General features: G+C 32.9%; 1 protein-coding gene and 1 pseudogene across 10 annotated transcripts; one reads left to right on the top strand and one right to left on the bottom strand.

Moving 5' to 3' along the window:
• Nucleotides 1–1804: 1804 nt before the first annotated feature.
• LOC100741522 (GDP-D-glucose phosphorylase 1) lies at nucleotides 1805–20914 on the bottom strand. 10 transcript variants are annotated; one of them, XR_001102709.3, is made up of 6 exons: nucleotides 19757–19981; nucleotides 19204–19483; nucleotides 15489–15769; nucleotides 7148–7250; nucleotides 2115–2197; nucleotides 1805–2029 (listed from the first exon to the last, which is right to left on the bottom strand). XR_001102709.3 is itself a non-coding variant. In XM_033323960.1 (6 exons), exons 3-6 carry the CDS (start codon nucleotides 19291–19293, stop codon nucleotides 5127–5129), a joined length of 546 nt encoding a protein of 181 aa, XP_033179851.1. In that variant the 5' UTR covers nucleotides 19294–19351; nucleotides 19453–19483; nucleotides 19757–19987; the 3' UTR covers nucleotides 4917–5126. The 10 variants fall into 10 exon arrangements, 8 of the variants coding, with proteins under 8 accessions (XP_024227280.1, XP_012247782.1, XP_033179851.1 ...); XM_033323960.1 differs by lacking the exons at nucleotides 1805–2029; nucleotides 2115–2197 and adding an exon at nucleotides 4917–5198 and having other exon boundaries at nucleotides 19204–19351; nucleotides 19453–19483; nucleotides 19757–19987; XM_024371512.2 differs by lacking the exon at nucleotides 2115–2197.
• On the top strand, nucleotides 10453–12473 carry LOC117152391 (annotated as a pseudogene).
• Nucleotides 20915–21790: the final 876 nt, after the last annotated feature.

Consider the following 21790-nt stretch of genomic DNA (forward strand, 5'->3'; position numbering starts at 1 on the left):
CCAGGCCACACACCGCGGGCCAGACGGGAACCAGATGTCCGCGCATCCTTACTGCATACACTCAATAGTCTTAAGGACCCATCGTAAATCTTAGGAATTCGCTAGCTAAGGTCCTTCAGACCGCACAAATATCGTTTTTCTAAAGAGTATTGTCTACTACGGCTTGACACGGGAAAGTTAGTTTTTCTCACGTACGATGCTTCCCACTAGCAACTTCCTACGGAGGGCGGCTAAGATCCTTCCTAGTCCACCAACCTTCGTTTATCCAATCAGAAGCAATGTATACTGCCCTCACTTTCCTGACCAGAAATGTCATGAACAAATCCGATGGTTCCGTGCGCTAGACACACCCATCGCTCGCTCTCCCTGCCCTCACTTTTCTAACCAAAAATGTCATGAGCACATCCGATGGTCCCGTGCGCTAGACACACCCATCGCTAGCTTTCTTCCGGCACAGCATCGTCACTGTACGTTATTTCTTCTTTGCTGAAGTGGTCACCACTTATAAGAAAACTCTACATCTGGTCTTTTTAGTTTTCTCAAGCACTGAAGCCATCGACAGCGCGTAGACAAAAGACTGCGACGAAATCAGACCGTAAACAGTAGACAGGCGACGTTGGCTTCGGGGTTTTCAGTTATTGGGTAACACAGCTAGCGTGCGGATCTGGACCAGCTCAAATTGTATTCTTACTTATAATTACACTTCTATTTAAATATATTTTCTGCCTTACAATTTATCCACGTGTTTTCTCTGTTTACACACCGAATAACCTCAACATTCTTCAACGCTAGAAAAGTCAACATGTCAGTAACGGGTTAGTTCAGCTCTGTCTTTTCCCTTATTGCTTGCTCTATCCTCAACGAATATTGTGCTAGTGTATCGCGTCTCTATACGCTAACTCATTGTCGACGATATATATTATAAGCGAGTCTTGCTCTATCACCAACGAATAGTGTGCCATTGTACCGCGTCTCTATACGCTAAATCATAGTCGACGATATATATCATAAGCAACGGTGTAACTTAAGTGTTAAAATATAAATTTATAACTCTGTGAATTACAGTGTTATACCCTCTCAACCACTCTTATTATCTTAACGGAAATCAGAGAATCGATCAACTCGTGGTGTCGATTATTATAATCGTAACGAGAATTTACGACTCCCGTTGACGTGGTTCCTCGCGATTGCGTCTCCCCGCGATTGATCGAAAATACAGTAAGTATAACATGCACTAAAGAACTAAACTGAGTCACAGCTCAAGTGAATCCATACTTCCCGCTTTTGTGTAAATAACCATTTATTATCATAAACAGTAACGAATATGAAAATGAACATAACATATACAATTATCATGCTTAGAGGATGCGTAAGAAATTTTTTGGTAATATGAACGTTTTCATTTATTTGTAACAAAAAGAATTGATTGACTCAGTTTAACACTTCGTTTTCAACAATGTAATGTTTCAGTTTCAATATATTTATTAGCATTTCGACTATAACTCATTTGCTTGTAAAATAGCATTAATACATCTTGCAGTACTCTCCACTAGGATTTGGCAATAATCCGCAAATATTTATTCCTATTGTTTCCGTATTCTATCATGTAGTAAAATATGTTACTCCTTGCCTCGTGACATTGCAAGAGGGTTACAAACTTCTAAATCTTGAATCTCCTACGGATGCCATTGCCGGATATCGATCTGCGAGAATAATTTTTATGGAATCAGTTACTCCCGTCGAATTTATGAGTTTGATGATATCGCCTGAGCGCTACGTTTTTGACATGGGCATGAGAACAGCCCTTGAAAAATAATCAATGAAAATGACAAAACGGTAAAGTTTCTGCCGATTAACCAATGTTGCCAATACAGAATCGCTTCTTTAATAACAAGACATTCGAGATGAATCGCTTTCTTCTTCGATTCTGTCAGTTTCAGTTTTCTTGAGAAGTAAGCAATAGGCTGTTGTATTCCGTTCTTTCGGGGTTGCTTCAAAACAGCTCCTAAACCGGGGTCCCCACTTGCATCTGTATAAATGAATGATTAGATTAGGGCAGGATTAGATTAGATTAGGACAGAAATATTTCTTAATCTTTTGGATTGACTTCCCATATTTCTCAGTCCAGCAAAATTCCACATTTTTCCTCAGTAAGTAATGAAGTGGTTCCAAGAGTTTATAACCATCTTCTACGTACTTATAATAAAAATTAAATTTTCCTATCAATTGTCTTACATTTCTTTTGTTCTTTGGACGTTCAAATTCGCGTATTGCTCTGAGGTTATCTTTTCCTGGTCGCACACCGTCTTTCTCAATGGCTAATATATTTCACTGAACTTTTTGCAAAATTATATTTGACCAGTTTCAAGTGAAAGCCTTATTTCTTAATAGCCCTCATTAATAGCTCTATATGCCTGATATGCTGGCTGAATGTATTTCTCTATATTTCTCTATAAGACAAAGCACTTCTTTTTTCTCTGGACTGTTTAAATGTTCAAGGTTGTCAACAAATTGATCATTCTCCATGTATTCAGTGAAGTTTATCTCTCTTCTCATCTGATCATTCTTTCTTTCTTCTTTTTTCTCGGATATTATTTCTTCTTCTTCGTGATTTTCGTGATCTTCTTTTATAACAATTTTTTTTAACTTTTTGAGCAATTCTGAAATTCTTATCTTGTATTAATTTGAACTTTTTATGGCGTCCAACCCTAGGACAAGGTGGTATGTGAACTTATCGTTGCGTACCACGAAAACATCCATTATTTCTTCTATTATTTATCTATCTTTTATTTATCTTCATTAAAGGTTTCACCCGGACACTCGTGAAGTCATTGCCACTGATAGTTTTGAAAACACTTTTATGTTCGGTTAGATCTGCTTTTATTTGATAAATAATCTTTTGGTTAATAGAACTTGCATTGGCTCCAGCGTCATAAACACCTTTTTTTTTTTTGAAGAATTTCCAAAAGTCTTTCCATATCAAAACTAGACTTACTTTCAGTCTTTATTTTCCTTTTTAGAGATGATTTCTGATTCTTCTAAGTAAGTATTTTGAAACACAAAGTTTAAGTTCGTATAGATGTATGATGCCGCAGTCTCATCATCCATCGTAAGTGTGATATATTTCTATATTGACCTACCTTGGTTAGACTTTTTGAGGCGTTCTTAACAATTGATGAACTGAATAATCCGGGATGATAACTTCTTGATTGATATTCCAGCGGAAAAACATAATTCACTTCATCTTTTGGTTTTCTTATAGATTCTACACATTCTATTCTTCCACCTTTTGTGTTTTCGTTTATGGTGATACGGAGAATAATCTTCAACGGCATGACGTAGAGAAAATCGATTTGTAATAACGTAAATCCTTAGAGTAAATCAGACGATCGATACTGGAAAATCAATAATCGATTTCCCAAGTCCTAAATTACCATTCTTCTCTCCTGATCTAATCTATTCATCAGAATGACTGCCAATAAAACAAAGCAAAAGTAAAAATGTCAGTAGGCGTGTTACGTCGCGTAACACTCTACCTAGCCCAGGCCACACACCGCGAGCAAGATGGCAACCAGATGTCTTCGGATACTCACTGCGTACCCTCAATAGTCTCAAGTACCTTCCATAAATCTCAGGAATTTCCTAGTCGAGGTCCTTCAAACCAAACAAACGTCTGTTTCCGAAGCATTTCTAAAGACCATTGTCTACCACGGCTTGACAAGGGAAAGTTAGTTTTTCTCACGCATGATGCAACTTTCCTCCCACGAACCACTTTCTCTCGAGGGCGGTTAAGACCCTTCGTTTAACCAATTAACAACGAAGCCTATTTCCCTCACTCTCTTAGCTAAAATCGTCATCAACAAATCCGATGGTCCCGTGCGCTAGACGCATCCATCCTTAGCTTTCCTTCGCCATAGCATCGTCTCCGAACATCACTGATTTTACATCCTTCGGACGGTCAACATCCTTCGACCGGGTATACACACCCGTAGATCAGTCACTCATTCATCTCGTACATACGCACCAGAGTCACTCACTCATCTCGTACATACGCACCAGCGTAACTGCCTTCGTTATAAGTTGTTGAAATAAACGGTGAAATATAACTTACTATACTGTATCATATTCATTCAACCAGCTCTGTTATCTTAACCGAAACAGGGGAACGACTACTTCGCGGCGTCGATTAACCGAATCGTAGCGAGAATTTACGCCTCTCGCTGACGCGTTTTCCTCGCGACCGCGTCTCTCCGCGAACGATCGTAACAAGGCGAGTAATTTGAATTCTATAGAATTTACATATACATTCTAATATATACATATGTTATCTATCGTGCATCGACCTATTCTGAATCTTGGTTGTGTTTCTGAGAGTATTTTCTTCCTCTCTGCTTTTTTCATTGGTTGTTCTTTTAACATCATTGCGTAAACCTTATATGCAGTGTTCAATGGTAATAGCCCTCTGTAGTTGTCTACTTCATGTTTACTACCATTTTTATTTATGGTTGTTATTTCTCCCTTTCTCCTATCTGTCGAGAGGTCTTCTTCATTCCAGATTCTTCTTACTATTTCCTTTAGTTTCCTTCTGGCTTCTCCTGCACCATATATTCATACTTTATTTTGTATCTTGTCTCTGCTTACTGCTTTTCTCTTGTTTATTCTTCCTATTTAATCCTCTATTTCCCTTTCTTCTACTTCTCCTGCATATCCCTTGTTTATCTTGTAATAGGTCATTGAAATGTTATTTCCACTCTTCCATCTTTATATGAGCAATTGTCTTGCTTTTCTTCTTTCTCTTCCCATTAACATATGCCCATATTTCTGCCTTCGTTTTACAACTCCTTACCTCTTCCATCTTTTCGTATATTTTTTGTTCTTCTTTTTCTTTACATAATATTTTATACTCTTCTTTTTCCGCTCTTTATAGTTTTATATTCTTCTTATGTCATACTTGTTTTACTTTTTTGGTCTTTCCAAGACATATTGTCAGTGCCTTTTTCGTTTCCCAGTATTCTGCATCCTACAACTTTAGTCCTCTTGTTCTTCCTCATTTTCGTTCGCGTTGCTTCTATTAATTCTATTATGCAATTCGATGAGCGAGCGATGATAGCGGTGCAACATACGATTCACACATTCGTCTTTTTAATAATTCCCATAGATTTTCTGTGGGTCGAAGTTTTGTGCAGAACAATCCAAAACTGGAAATGTTAGAGTTTTTAGCCAATTTTGTATGCTTTTGCGTATATATTTTAGTTCCTGATCTGGTTTGTGTGAGGATATTTTTAATGAGTATTACTCCAAACGTTAGATATATACTGCAGATTTCAAATTTGCTGCTTCAATTGAACTTGACATGGAGGGAAACCACAAGCGTATAAATTTATTAAATTATAATTTATTGTTTTCACCACTTGTTCTGCATTAGCTTCATATTCATAGCATTTATTATAATTTATATAAATAATTTTATTTCTTATGTATAGCGCAGTGTTCTATTAAAAATTCGATAAGAGCTTGTTGAAAGTCAAGCCAAAACTTCACTCCGAGAAAAAGCATCAAGCTAAGATATCGTAGCAGACCTGAGCATTATAAATCGACTTCATTACCCTCTTCATTTATTTGAAATTTTATTTATACATTTATTTTGTAGTAACTGATACAAAACGAATGTCATGCAGCCATTATACAAATAAATAGTAATAAGAGTTAAATAGTTTTCAAGGGATAAGTAATCATGTGAAGAGGAAGAGTCACTACCTTCCGGTATTCACTATCCTACTATAATAAGAGTAGCTGCTGGAGGTAGCGAGTGAACTTTTATTATCCAAATGATCTTGTTCCTCGAGTCGTTTGGACAAACGTAGTCCTACTGTATTGTCAAAAAATTTCTTACATTTCCTCTAACCACGATAATATGTTTATTTATTATGTTTATTTTTCATGTTTCTTATTGTTTATGACAGCGAATAATGATTTATGCAAAAGCTACTCATCATTTTGTTCATATAAATATTAAAAACTTTTCTTTTAAATTTTCTTTGTACATACAACTGTACAATTTGGTTTGCTCACCGTGTGCATTATTATCATTATTACAATATTTAGTAAATAAAATTGGTTTCACGAGTTATAAAAAAAATAAAAAAAACGATATGTGAAATTGTTGATTTATGATATTTTAAGTTAAGTAGTTATTTCTAGTTATTTCTAGAGTTATCCCATTTATTTATAAGGCAAGTACTAAGGAATCGAAATAAAATTTCCCTATTGTGAATCTTATTAAATGTTTCAATTGTTTATGAATGTTTAAGTCACAAAGAAATCAATACAATTGGAAGTAACAGATTACCATGTGTCCCCTCTATCATAGCAACATAACATTCTTATTAAGTACCTATAGTTTATAATAATAGCCTGAATCTCATGATTATCGTGATGACTGCCCTATTCCAATCGATTGATTCCTTGACATAGCAACTACCCAATACACTATATATATAAAAACACCAAGAATATCAATAAAGAATGGCCCTCTCATTCAACATTCAATCAACTATATAATATATATAATTATAATTAAGTATAAGTATACTTGAACACCTCCTTTTCACCCTGAAAATAAATTTATTACAAAATTATGAATTTTAAAGTTTTCATTTGTTTTTTTAAAAAGAATAAAACTTTGTAACACATGTTATAATTTGTTAATACAGTAAGTTATTAATTTTTCACACAGATATTCTTGTGTGATAATGATAATTTTTTAATCCAAATTGCAGTTCAGTTGGTGGTATTATCTTAACAAAACACAACTCATTTTATAGCTTATTCAATCACCTACAACATTCATTCGTAATATTTTCCTCTATCTCCGCTCAATCTCCAGATATAAGCAACTAAGTAAGAGAAGAGACTGATTTTTACAATTATATACCACTTCTGATTATGTATTATTGAAAATAATCTCTTACCTTGAACAGATTCTCATTCTCAATTGTCAATAGGACCACATTAAGCGATAGAACAATAATTAGAATTTTTTTAATGAAATGGATTTAATTTAATTCAATGTAACTCGACTGGACTAGTAAGATATATATATATATATATATATATATAAGGAATAACAGAATAAAAATGTAATTACAATATATTCCAGTAACATCCTCCATCTCAAGTAGTATAAATGCCAATGAAGATGGTTCACAGATGCAAAAGCACAAAGACTGTTAAAAGCCACCCTGATATATCTGCAAACAACATATTATCAAATTGTTAAGCTTTAGTTATTTATTTACTCCAATTATTCTTTTTATTCTCTGTAGATCTTATATCGAAAACTCAAGTATATTTAAGCTCTTGGTTATTTAAAATAGTAGATTAAAAATATTATTTTATTATAAGTATAAATATAATATGGATTAGATTTTGAAATATGTAGTATTATTTCTTTGATCAGAATTTCACAATTGGATTCCATTGAACAATAAAATCACAAACTTAACCGTTTGAGTGCCAAGCAGCGCGATCGCGCTGTTTAGATTTTGTGTCGAAAGGTCCCAGTACATTTGAACTGTATTCTGTATTTCATTGTTACCTTCTCAATAATTTTTATTGAACAAAACTTGAAATATTTACAAACTATATCATAAAAATAACAAATATGACGAGTGCTATTGCGCCGCTTGTTTCTCTTCGCAATCGATTAAGACAAGCGTTAGCACGCTGTTCGCGATTTTTCGACACCTGAGACTCAAACAGTTAAGACATTTATTGTTGCATGTTGCACAAATCCAAGATAGTTAATCCATTGCCTTACGATTTAAGTTCCAACATCGCGTGCTGTAACCAACAGCAGTCGAGCCATTTCACGGTCTGGCTGAGCGTTCAAAGTTGTGTAAATCGCACCATTCTTCTGATCAGTAAGGTACAACTGTAGAGGACAGGTATATATGGATGTTTGACCGTGAGATTTATTGGAGGTTATCGTTTGTTGTCGTAACCGTCGAATTTATTTAAAATAATAAATTAATGAACAGCCTATATTCGCTGAGTCGTTAGCACAAAGTATAAATCGCAAAATAAAATCGCGGATAAACACTCGATAACTGCTCGTCGCGTAACTTGGTAGATAACTCGTAATAACACTTGGATCGCTCGTTACATACAGAAAGATGCTCGTAATACTCGTAGATACTAAACTCTTTTTGGTTGCGTCGGTTTATTTATACTGGTCGATGGGGGGGGGGGGGGGGGGGGGGGAGAGACGGAAGATTAAATCGTCTTTGTTCGACGGTTATGCGTAGTGGTAACATTGTTTTTCCCGGAGTCTATTTGTTCTTACATTACTTGTGTCCTAACGATCTTGATAATCCGAAACAACAACATGATATGAATTGTCCTCTGACTCATGTGCCACAACTAACTTTATGTTGCAAGATGTTTGATAAATAGCTACTACCAATTGATCATTGAATAAGAAAGATTTATGGGACTTTCGGTTCGATTCGGAGCGAGGGTAACACGCGGACGGAGACCTCTGCGGAAAAAGTGAAGTGTGAAAGGAAAAAGGAAAAGGACGCACAAACTGGCATGAAGAAGGGAAAATAAAGAGTGAGCATACGAGGAGAAAGCAAAAGAAAAGCGAAAAAAAGACAAGAATCAGAGAGAGTTACAAATAAAAAAAACTAGAAAAGAAGAGGTTAGGAGGTCAGAAGCGCGGCAAAACAAAGTAAGGTAGGGAAACGGCAGATGGCGATAAAAAAGGGAAGACCAAGGAAAATGGGAAATATGGCAGTCTTCAAAAATACACTGGACAAATACAGCTCGACAGAAAAAGAGACACCAGCCAGAGAGAAAGGAATGGAAGTCATGATGGAAAAAGCAGAGAAAATGGAAAGAGGATTTAAGGCAATGATAAAAGAAATAAAAGGGATATTCGAAAAAAAGTGGAGGAGATGAAGAGGGAAATGAAAGAGGAAGAGGAAAGAAGTGAGAGAGAAGAGTGGGAAAGGGAAAAGAAGGAACCATTGGGCAGAATTAGAAGAATCGAGGAGGAGAAAGACAGAGCAGAGAGAGAGAGAGAGAGAAGAAGAAGAAGAAGGAATATAGTAATTAAAGGACTGGAACGAAGGAAGCAATGAAAAGACAGTAAAGGAGTTCATAAACGAAAAAATGAAGATAAGGGCAGAAGTAGAAAGAGCACATATGATAAAGGGGGGAGGCAAGAACACAATAATAGTGGCGACGATGAAATCGATGGAGGAAAAGATACGGATAACGAAGGAGAAAAGCAAATTGGAAAAGGGTGTATACATAGACGACGATCTGACGAGAAAAGGAAGGGAGGTACAGTTACACATAAGAAGGGTAGCCAGAGAAAGAAGGAAAAAGGGCGAATATATAAAGATAGGATACAAGAAATAGAAAGAGCACATATGATAAAGGGGGGGGCAAGAACACAATAATAGTGGCGACGATGAAATCGATGGAGGAAAAGATACGGATAACGAAGGAGAAAAGCAAATTGGAAAAGGGTGTATACATAGACGACGATCTGACGAGAAAAGGAAGGGAGGTACAGTTACACATAAGAAGGGTAGCCAGAGAAAGAAGGAAAAAGGGCGAATATATAAAGATAGGATACAAGAAACTAAAAATAGAAAACAAATGGTACAGATGGAACGAAAATGAAGAGAAGCTGGAAGAAGAAAGATAGAGAGGGGGAGAAAAATGAAAAAAGGGGGAAAAGGGGGGGTTACAAAGGGGACGAAAACGTACTTCTGGAATGTATCAGGGCTAATAAGCAAGAACAGGGAGGTGTGGGAATATCTGAAGACATTCGATGTGATCGGACTCACGGAAACATGGATAAAGGAAGGCAAATGGGGAAAAATTAAAATATAGACTGCCCAAAGAATTCGACTGGAAATGCAGGACAGCAATGAGAGTAAGGAAAAAAGGAAGTGCAAAGGGGGGGGGATAATAACAGGTATAAATAAAGAACTAAGAGAAATAGAATATAAAGAAATAAGTGATAATATAGTTGAAAGAAAAATAATATACAATGACAAGACATATAGAATAATGATGGTTTATAATCAAGATACAAAAGGGACATAGAAAAAATAGAGGAAAGAGTAGACGGAAGAGAAGAGGAAGTGATGATCATCAGCGGAGACTGGAACGCAAGAACGGGAAAAGAGGGAGACAAAAGACAAGACAGTAAACATGGAAGGAAGAACACTGCTAAAGTATCTGGAAGAGAGAGGCTGGACGATAATCAATGGCAGAGATAAAGAAGGAGAGGAGTGGACCTATATTGGGGAGAGAGGAAACTCAGTAATAGACTATGCGATTGGCAATCAGGAGGCGACAGAAGAAATAATTGACATGAAGTAGGAAAAAGAACAGAGTCGTTGAAAGAACAGAACCACATGCCGTTAGAAATAGAAATAGGGGGCCGGAATTACAAAAAAATGAGGAAAAGAAAGAAGAAGAGAAGGAGAAAAGAGAATGGACAAACGGAAGTGTGGAAAAATATTTGGAGGAACGTAAAGACTGGACCTACAATGGAAGAACAGTAGACGAAATGTGGACAGAAATCAAAAAGAAGATAAACGAAGCAATGCCAAAGAAGAAAGTGAAGATGAGGAAATGGGGCATGGGAGAGAAAGTGTGATACGACAAGAAGTGGAAAGAGAGGAAAAGAGAGATGAGAAGGAGAGTGAGAAAGTTTATGAAAGGAAAATGCAGTAGAGAAGCGCTCATAGAGGGAAAAAAGGCATTCAAACAGTGGTGCAAACAAAGAAAGAAAAGACACGAAGAAGAAGAAATGGAGAAAATCAAGAAGATCAAAACAGAACAAAAAGCGTGGAATACATAAATAAATATAGAAGAAGAAGAGAGAGTATAGATGAAGAAATAAGCGAAGAAGGGTGGAAAAATCACTTCATGGAAAGTTTAGAAGGAACAGAGCACAAAGAGGGCAGAAAAACGGAGAAGCATCGAGCAGAAGAGAAAATAATGGAGGAGAGACAAGATAATATAGAGAAGGAAGAGGTGATCTACCAACTAAGGAACTTGAAGGAGAAGAAAGCAATGGGGGAAGACGGGTTAGAAAATGAAGTATTGAAGTATGCACCGAAAGAAGTAGGGGAAGCGTTATGAGATTTGTTAAGGAAAATATGGAATGGGGAGGCGATACCAGAAGATTGGAAAAAAAGGAGTAATATGTCCGATATACAAGAAGGGGGACAAGAGAGTAGTGAAAAGTTACAGAGGAGTAACATTAATGGACACAGCATACAAGATTTACGCACAGATACTGGACGAACGGCTGAAGGCAGAGATTGAAACCAAACTAGAAGAGAGTCAATTCGGATTTAGAAAAGGAAGAGGAGTGACCGACGCGGTATTTGTGATTAACCATATCATAGACAAACAGTTGAATAGAGAAAAAGGGACACTATATACCTGCTTTGCGGACTTAAAAGCGGCGTTCGACTGGTTAAACAGAGAGAAATTGGAGGAGAAAATGAGAAAAATGGGGATTAACGAAAAACTAATTCGAAGGATAAAATAGTTGTACGCAGAAACAGAATGTGGTGAGAATCAAGGGTAACAACGCAAAAGAATTTTGGACACTGAGGGAAGTCAGACAAGGATGCACGTTGAGCCCGACGTTATTCAACATCTACGTGGTGGGGCTGAAAGAAGAATAAAGGAAAGGACAAATCAGGAGCATTGTGGTAGGAGAAAGGAAAGTATGGGCATTGACATATGCAAATGATATTGTGCTGATGGCGGATAGAGAAGAGGAGCTGAAGGAAATGCTAAAGAGATTCGAAAAATTTTTAAAGGAAACCGAATTGAAGCTGAGCAAAGGAAAAGACTAAGATAGTAGTTTTAGAGAAAAGAAAGAACAAGAGAAGACAAAAAAATGGAAATGAGGAGAGCGAGAATTAGAAGAAGTGGACGAGATAAGATACCTGGGGTACATACTACAGAAAAACGGCAGTGATGAGAAACACATACAAAACAGGAAAAAGAGAACAACAATAACAATGAAGAAAACATGGAGCGTGGGAGAAAGAATTTTCAAACAGGACTACAAGAGGAGAATGAAGATGTTTGGAGCACTGATAGAGAGCGTGGCGCTGTTTGGAGCAGAGGTAAGGGGCTGGAACATGGAAGAAAGGCTGGATAGAATACAAAGAAGATATGTGAAATGGATCTTAGGTTAGATATGACAACACCGAATTATATATTGCTAGAAGAATGCAAGCTAACAGAAATTAAAGAAAAGGCATTAAGAAGAGCAGTAAGGTATGAAGGGAAAGCCATAGAGTCAAAAAAGGAGTAAAGGAGTACATAAAGGAAAGAGAGAGAAACTGGGGAAATGGCCAAGAAGGGAAGAGAGCAAGAAAGAGAAAGAAAGGGCTAGAAGAGGTGAGAAATGGAGGGACACAGATGGAAGCAAGAGAAGAGCAAGAAAGGATGACAGTAGATCAAATTATAGAAGAAAGGAGAAAAAGAGAAGCAAAAGAGAGGGGGAAAAGGATAAGCGAATCGAAATACATAAAAGGGAGGATGAAGTGGAAGGACAGAAAAATATTAGCAAGATTCAGATGTGGAAACGAGACCAAAGCAAGAGAATACTGGAAAGAAGAGGGAGAAAAAAGATGCAGGCTATGTAAAAGGAAAGAAGAAGACCTGAGACATGTAATAGAAGAATGCAAACCAACGGGAAGACCAAAGGACACAGCAAAAATACTAAACGAGACTAGAGAAGGACTAACAGAACTGAAAACAATAATAGAAAAGAGAAGGGCAATACAAGACAGGGAGGAACGACAATAAGTAAGCATAGCAAGGAGGCAAAAGCCCAAAAGTTGCCATAATTTTAGAGACAGAATAATTGAGGGAGTGCAATATAATAGAGTGGATAAGAGGGGAGGTAGATATATAAGAAGCGTAATATGTAAACGAGATGTAAAACCGAAAGCTCGTCCAAAGCCGAAAGGCATAAACTAAGCAATAATAAATAAATAAATAAAAAGAAATTATTATCTTGAAGTGAATAATAAATATTATTTCAATAAAATTTTTATTGCAATTTCTAAATAAACACATATTTTAAATAATTAATGTCTTGATAAAATTTACAAAAATTTAATAACCTTCAATCGTGTGGTATATTTCGAAGCATATTGGTACATGTAATGGAACTTTGCATATTTTGCCCTCCCACGTTGCTTCGCTACGTTTTTTATGTTTTGTGTAAATTTTACAGGCTCTTGCTGGCCGTGATTTCGATATTGTTGGATCTATATGCTTTGGAAAATAACTCAAATATTTCGCGTACAGTCTCTTTGGTAAATCTCCCTTCGGTAATCGTCCTCTTCGTTTATACTCTGTTAACAGTATATTTTTTAGTAATGATTCGCCTATTTCAATTCTATATTCAGCATAATAATATTCCCAGTATTTATTTTGTTGAATAAAATGTACGAGTTGAACAAAGCAATATCAAAGAGGTAAAAGAAAAATTTTTGGTGGTATCCTTTCATACATTTCCTCATCACAGGGAAGCATGCTAACATTTGGTCTTGCCGATCAATTCCAATCATTCCTTTATTATGCTCAATGACACATTTTGGTTTCAAAGTACAATTGAATCGACTTTTGTCTGGTTCAATCATTTCTGCTGTTTTGTGTTTTAAAGAAAAAATATAAACGTCTCGTTTATCTTCCCATTTCAATGCCAGTATTCCATTGCAGTTCCTCATTCTATATTCACCCTTTTTTAATTTTACTTTAGAAAAATATTTTGGCATATTATTTCTGTTGGTGCGCACTATTCCAACAACATTAGTTTTACTGTTAATTAAAGATTTAAACAATCCTTTATGTAATATTGACTGTGATAGTTCTTTGATAACACTTTTGGATGCACTGTCACTAGAATTTATTTTATCATTATCAATGTATATTTTAAAATCATAGCAATAACCCGATTTTGACTCACATAATTTATAAAATTTTATACCGAATCTTGTCCCTTCCAATGGATTAAATTGTTTGTAGGATAAGTGTCCCTTATAATTCATCAATGATTCATCGGTAGCAATGTCCTCTTGCATTGTATATACTTCTTTAAATCTTTGATTCAAAAAATTTATTTTATTTAAAATTTATTTATTTTATTTTACATAATTTATCTGTATTGTTAACCGAATTGTTATCTGCAAAATGCAAATATCTAGTTATTTGCAGAAATCTTTTGAATGACATCGTTTTCCTGAAAATTGGAGTTTCTATAACTGCTCTCTTAGATCAATTTATTTATATTGTTGGTTTCTTAACTTCACCCATTATTATACATAGTGAAAAATATATTTTGATTTCACCACAGTTTATAGGAAACCAAGTTTCATCTAGTCTTAGTCTTTTATTTTCATTGATCATTATTTGATTTGCATATCGATTCATTTCCATAACAATATTTTCCCAAAATATGTTATCAAATATTACATTAAAAACATCTACTTCTTTTTTGTTTTCACCTAACTAACTCAAAGTTCCTACTTTTATACCAGAAATCTCTGTATAGTTTCATAATTTTTGGTTCATTAGTTTCTTCTTCCCAAATCCATAGCTCTGGTTGTTAATGATTACTGTGGTCTTCGTCGTCGATATCATCTTCGATAACCAGTCGCTTACAACGTTCTCGTACAGAAAGTGAAATATCACTACTGTCACTATCACTATTTAAAATATTTATCAAATCACTTTTTGCGATGTTAGCAGAACTTTCAATGTCCTCGACAACGCTTAACATTCTTTTTGAACTTATTTTTAGGGGTACCTTTCTAATATTTTTCAAGAAAATATACTGCACTTCCGAATGCGGACAAGAAAAAAAAGTGTTTGTCGCATGTATCCCAACGAATGTACAAAGTTTCACGTACAAAGTGCACGTGTTGCTTATGTTTGGCCCGTAGGACGTACCACGTCTCTAACACGACGTTGCAGGTTAAGGGCTTAATGATACAATAAGGTTAATTGAAAATACTTACAAACTATAAACAACAATGTGATATTGTAAATAGTTATAATGTAAATATTTTTAAATGTCAGAAAATGTTAATAAATCATGCCAAAATTTCAAAATTTTTATTTTTCCTATTAAATTGGAATTGCATCACTGATTAAGTTTTATGTTATAACAATTAGAGTTTCAAAAATAAAATGGAATCATAAAATAATTACTTCTTTATTCATAAAGCATTACTACAATAATCTTATTTTATTAACTGAATAATGCTTAATAAATATTATTAAGAAAAATGAAATTTATGAGAGTACTGTGTATGTTTTATTAACTTTCCTTTGACATTGCACTTTTTAACAATCAACATATGTATTTATAAATTAATTAAAGATTTAATTTCTGTACTTTTGCTTCAAAGGTGGAATATACTTACGAAGACAAACTCAAGGAAAACAACTCAATAGCTTTCAATAAGCTATGCTTTGTTACAAGTTGAGGTAATTGTTTACATCTTTGTGGCAACAGCAGAGAATGACAGTATTCAATCGGACTAGCATTAATTGCAATTATATCATCTTTGTCTGTATTATTTAAATTCATTATTTGTTCTTTTGACACAAGTTTTGTAAAGTTAAAGTCTTTCTCATTGAAAGGTTGGTTCATCGAAATAATATTTTCTGGAGATCTTCTTTTATAACCGCGATCAATATTTAGCTAAAATTAATAAAAATTGTCAGTATTAAATATTAAGAAAAATAAATATTATTTATTATAAGATTATTAGTAATAAAGAAAATTTTTATATGATTAAAACAAGTTTGTATATGTTTTGTCAGAGGACAATATATAATTGGATTGTCCATATAAAACCTTTATAAAAATTTGAATCATTAAATATTTTAAACATTTAATGCCTGTGTCTAATGAATAGAAAATATCAGTACATATAAGAATTAATCTTATATAAAGTACTATTTATCTTCATCTTCTCCTTATAATGTATTTTTTCTTTTGTGAATCTGTTTTTTGATTTTTGGATTTAATGTCTAGATTTACATAAAATATTGTCTAATTTTTTTAACACCTTGTATATAACACCTTAAACAATTTACTGGCTTAGCAGTTTCTGGAAGTATGTATATCTCTCTAAATAACAGATGAATTTCATTGTATTTATAATTCAAAGAGGTTTATTTACATGGTTAAGGAGATTCCCAAACCGCATTTCTCTGGTGATGAACTATCCAATAGGTTAACAAAGAGAAACGTCATACAAAAAATTTCTGTAGAAAATTGTGGCATATTACAAACATTACTTTTTGACAATTTTCTTTTCGTAAAAGATGACAAATTTATAGAATTACAGATTATATATATATGTAACAATGTAAATGCTTAGAATAAATCGGACGATCGATTCTGGAAAATCCAGTTTATTTTGAGAATAATTAAATTCAGTACAAGAACAGTTAATAACAAATCCACTACAAATTTTACCTGGAAAATCGATTTTCTAAGTCCTAAATTACATTTCTTCTCTCGTGATCTATTCTATTCATACAGTTACATATATATATTAGGTTGTCCGAAAAGTTTCATTCGTTTTATAAGGCAATAATAGATGCACAATGTTTTTTGTTTTATATTATTTTATTGAATTATGCACGAACATAATAATAGAAATATAATGGAATGTGTCATACCTAATTCAATAAAATAATATAAAACAGAAATTGTTGTTCATGTATTATGACCTTATGAAACGAAAGAAACTTTTCGAATAACCTAATATATATAGAACTATAGAATTTATAAATTTATAGATTTTTAGGCTTTTTAATAAGATATTCCAGTGGTGAATGTGTCAAAAATCGATTTCCTCGAAAATTTCACGCAAAAAAGTAGCTTTTATGTTTTGGATATTTTAATACCTTCTATATATAATAAATATAGTATGAAATTTTAGAATTTGTGTTAATTTGAAGTATCGTTCAATAATGTGACTTACAAAGTAGTTGAGTGAATTCGAGCTCAATATAAGATCAATTATTTTTTAGATGAGAAAAAAGTTGAAATTTGATATGAGATGTTTTTCTGGTACTATCATATGGCACATCATTACATAAATTTGGTTGGAGGACTCTTTTGACCCCGTTTACTCGCTATACCTTTTAGATAAAAGTAGCTTTAGATAAAAGCTGCCATTTTACTAATTTTCAATTCCTTATGATGTTTAAATATTTTGCAAATTTTTAACCACAATTTTTATGGATTAAATTACTGGAAGTCATATTCACAAGGCACAAGTATTCCAAGATCTGGTTAATGACTAAATATACAAATGAAGGTGCAACATCCCATTGGGAGATAAAATATATTATTGGCAAACAGATACAGGTACAGGTACAGGTACAAGCTTATGAGTACAGAAGTCTTCTAACAAAGTCTCAACCACCATAAATGTCCGATGCTGAGAAGATATACAAAACTGTGTAGGTTCGGCATGCCATAGGTAACCACATTATTGTCTAAATCAATACCAACTCATTTTGCCAACTAACACTCTGGCAATGCACACATGTTAATCTTTTTTGCAAAAAGATGTTAACGAGATGCTAGTCACAACAATTCAATAATAGGCGACATTTATAGCAGCGATGCATGTTTAACCAGTTAGCTATTTATGACGGATATACTCATCATGTCAAAAAAAGGCAATATTTCATGTTATAACAATTCATGTCAGCAATAAAATTAAAAAATAAAACAGTCATTTCATTATAACTTAATTCTATATTATAACAGCCACACATACTCTGTATTTGGCCATTATACTTCATCGCTTACTTTTTGTGACACATTTTAGGTATACAATTTTCAAAGTTTTCAAAGAAGGCGCAACAGCTAACTGGTTAATCAGCAATTGTATACTCCAATGAATGTACCATGACGTGCAATATGATTTTTTTCAAATATTAAATTTTCTAACAATGCACCCTATGGGCATTAAAGTACTGAATACTACAGTATTGCAAATTTATTTACTATGCAGAAAAAGACAATGTTATATTTATGATTGTATATATCTTTGATTATATATATTGTATATATCTTGTATATTTGACCTTTGCTCTTATAATGGAATACTTTTGCAGAGTGAGGATCTTCCCATATGCAGAATTTTAACTAAATCAGTAATACAAATGTCTTGCAGTTCCCATGTTATTTGTTGATGAATTTACATATATATGAATCAATAGAATTATTTTTTTCCTTTCATTGTGTTACAGTTATATTAACTAAGTCATACTAGAGTAACTTAACACATTAGCACCGTGACTCACATTTATGTCATTTGAATTCCTTTGCTAGAATCTAAATGATATATATATTAGTTTCTAAATGCTCTGATGCCAATGTGTTAAAGGATTATAAGTTCTTTGAAATACAATAGAGGCGAGAGACATTATGATTCTCATAATTATAAATCATAAAACATTAAATAATTTTAGTTCATCAATAGATATATATTCCTAAAAGTATAATACATTGATTAATAAATAAACAATCCTGATATTGTATTGGCAATATAATAACAAATATATATTTATTGCTACTTCTTTAACTGTTATTTTATATATGATTTTGCACTATGAAATTAATTTATATAATTTTACTCTTATAAATATTCCTAGAATAAACAATATTATCTATATTATATTATTAGATATAATTACAGTTACATAATATTTATTTCATTTTTATTTTTGTAAATTATCACTGATTTTGTAAATATTTTTGTTTTATTTGCTTATTTTTATTTTATAAGTTATCTACAAACTGTACTTGAGAGTATTAAAACAAAGAGATAAGCATATGTAACAAGATTTACATGTACTTTTGTATTAATGACATTAATACGCAAAACATATTTGTAATTATTAAAATTTGAACTAGAAAATTATCATGAATATTTATGCAAGAGATGGTAAAATTAAAGTATACATTTACACATATGACAAGTGAACAATAAAAACATGTAAAATATTTTATCCTGTAAATTACTATTACAAAATTGTAACAATTAAAAAATATTTGAAAATAAATTAAACAAATATTTATTATAATTAATTATTTAATAACATTACCTGGACTAAAAAGTAATATTTGCCTTCCAATATTTTCGAATCTTGAATGTTTAATATATAACGAAACACTCCATTTTTCTGGGCTTCCATCCACTTTTCTTTTAAAACCAAATCAAAATTAGATTCCTCATCTTTTTTAATATCTTTACTACAAGCACAATTTGTTTCAGTAGAAGAATTGTAGGACATGATTGTGTCGGATTTTGTTATGTAGATTTAAATAATATGAAATCATTTAGCACAACTAACCACAGCCTATTTTAGGTATAAACCATGTGGTGATCTAAACATAACCTAGTTAATATTCTATGTAATATATATATATATATATATATATATATACATATGTATGTATGTACTTCACCATAGATTTCCTGCGAAATTAAAAAATACTGACACGATAAAAAAATTATAATGCAGTGAGTTAGAATATGCAATAGTGAATACAATACATGTAAAACGAATTTATACCGTATTTATATTAACTAGTTATATTTATTGTTTTCTTGTGTATCATAATTACTTAGATGAAGTGAGAAGTGTTGTATAATATTAAATATTTATTTTGTATCTTTTATCTTAGGTATTTTACTCTACAATATGATAGTATTACATAATTTTTTTTACATTAAGATCTTATTAATAATATCATTGTATTACTGTAACACTAGTTACAAGAAAGTTATGATACGACTTTTTTTAAGAATAAAGGCATGATATCTTTATTATATTAGAAAATATGTTTAACCCTTTGCACTCCAAATTTTATTTCAATTTTGTTATCAGCAGCTCCTAACGCTTTTAAGTGTTTTATTTGAAATTTACTATAACTAAAAAATAAGGCAATTTAAATAAATAAAGGAAGAAACAAATTCACTTAAATACCAGTTTTGTTCACACTATTGTTGTATTTTGTAATTTTTAGGTGTATGATATATCTTGAAACAATTCCCAGGATGCAATCCTTGTTTTCTTTCACACATTTCACAAAAAAAAGTTGGAACTGAAAGAATGTCGAGTGGGACTCAACAAAGTAGCTCCTGAAATAAAAACTGATGTTGAGTCACACTCGACATAGGAGTGCAAAGGGTTAATACATTAATAAAAAATTAATAATACAAAATTTAACAAAGAAGAAATTAAAAGAAGACATTAACTTATATTTAAAATTTGTATTTCATATTGAATTTTTTGATCTCTATTAAAAGCTTCTCATGGTAGTATTAAAGCTAGTAAGTATAAGTAAATAAAGATAATTAGTTTAAAAAATTGTTATTTTAATGTTTGATCTCTGAATTAATTTTTTCATTTTGATGCTAATTTGAAATTTTATTAATTTTAAATGAAATCTTGTATTAGATTTAACTTTTGTTGAAAAATATAAGAGAACATTTTTTTCTATTGTAACTTTGGGAATATTTTGATTACAATTTTTTTCTATTTCCTTTTCAATATTATTTTTACTATCTGATATTAGTTATGAAAATCATTGTTAAAGCTTGGAAACGCGCACGTCGATTACATTAACTATTCGTTACAAACACGCACAAGGGCCGACTTCCGAGAATATGCATGCCTAACCGAATAGAATAATGGAAAACCATAAATAAGGGAAGAGAATAAGAAGCGTATCAACGCTATGTTACATACAGCACGCCAGCGACATCCATATACCCATTCATCAAACACGCACAAATGTCGAAGGACACTTGAATTTCTTTCTTTCTTTTTCTTTTTTTATTTATTAAAATTTACAATCGATTCTCGCATTGAGAATTTTCAGTAATTTTTTCTGGCGTGGCGCAGTGACATGGCTAATTATTTATAATAAGTTAATACTTATTATAGATAAGTATAATTTATAAGTAAGTATTATAAATAAGTAAATATTACTTAATTTAAATAACTAATTGAATCTAGCGTTTAGGTCTAGCGGGTAGTGTCTCTTCAGCCTGCGGATCTGATCCGACGTATCAAGTAGTCTAGTGATTAGGGGTTTCGGTGTTTGTTGACTCTTTTGCTATATCTGTCGCTATATTTTTCTATTTCCTCTTTGACTATTGGTATCTTGAGATCGTCATGTATTAGTTCGTTGGTGACATACCTGTTAATTGATGTAGGTTTGGGGTTGATAATTAATCGATTCACACAGATTCGATTTTCTCTATATATTTCTCCGCCTCGTACAACACGTCTTAACTCACAGGATACACTTGGTCAATTAACACGTGGTCGACTTCTAAGACAAAAGAGCGTCGCTAGAAGTCGTACCAACTTAGCTTGTAGTAACTAGCGATCATACCAACCTAACTTTTCTCAACAATACCAGGGTGCATTTATAATGGATCTTAGCGTTTTCCATTGGAAGCGTTGAAGTATTTCAATGTTGGAATTATTTCTTGATCCCCATAGTTGGATTCCGCAGGTCCAGACAGGTTTTATTACGGTCTTATAGAAGGTAATTTTATTCTGTGTGCCTAGTTTGAAGGATCGGCTAGTAAGCCAATAGAATTTTTTGAGTTTGTTCTTTACTTGCTTCGTTTTGTCTGTGATGTGACTTTTCCAGGTCAACCTCCAGGATCATGCC

This window comes from Bombus impatiens, unplaced genomic scaffold (genome assembly GCF_000188095.3).
Source record: "Bombus impatiens unplaced genomic scaffold, BIMP_2.2 scf_1364, whole genome shotgun sequence".
NCBI lineage: Eukaryota > Metazoa > Arthropoda > Insecta > Hymenoptera > Apidae > Bombus > Bombus impatiens.

What these genes read in the sequence shown, in the direction of transcription:
- LOC100741522 (XM_012392358.3), bottom strand. Translation starts at nt 19,392, where the DNA reads ATGTCCTACAATTCTTCTACTGAAACAAATTGTGCTTGTAGTAAAGAT. An exon ending in AATATTACTTTTTAGTCCAG is followed by an intron (nt 15,770 to 19,203) that starts GTAATGTTATTA and finishes TATTAATTTTAG; the next exon opens with CTAAATATTGATCGCGGTTA. An exon ending in GGATGTTACTGGAATATATT is followed by an intron (nt 5,199 to 7,147) that starts GTAATTACATTT and finishes TAACATTTCCAG; the next exon opens with TTTTGGATTGTTCTGCACAA.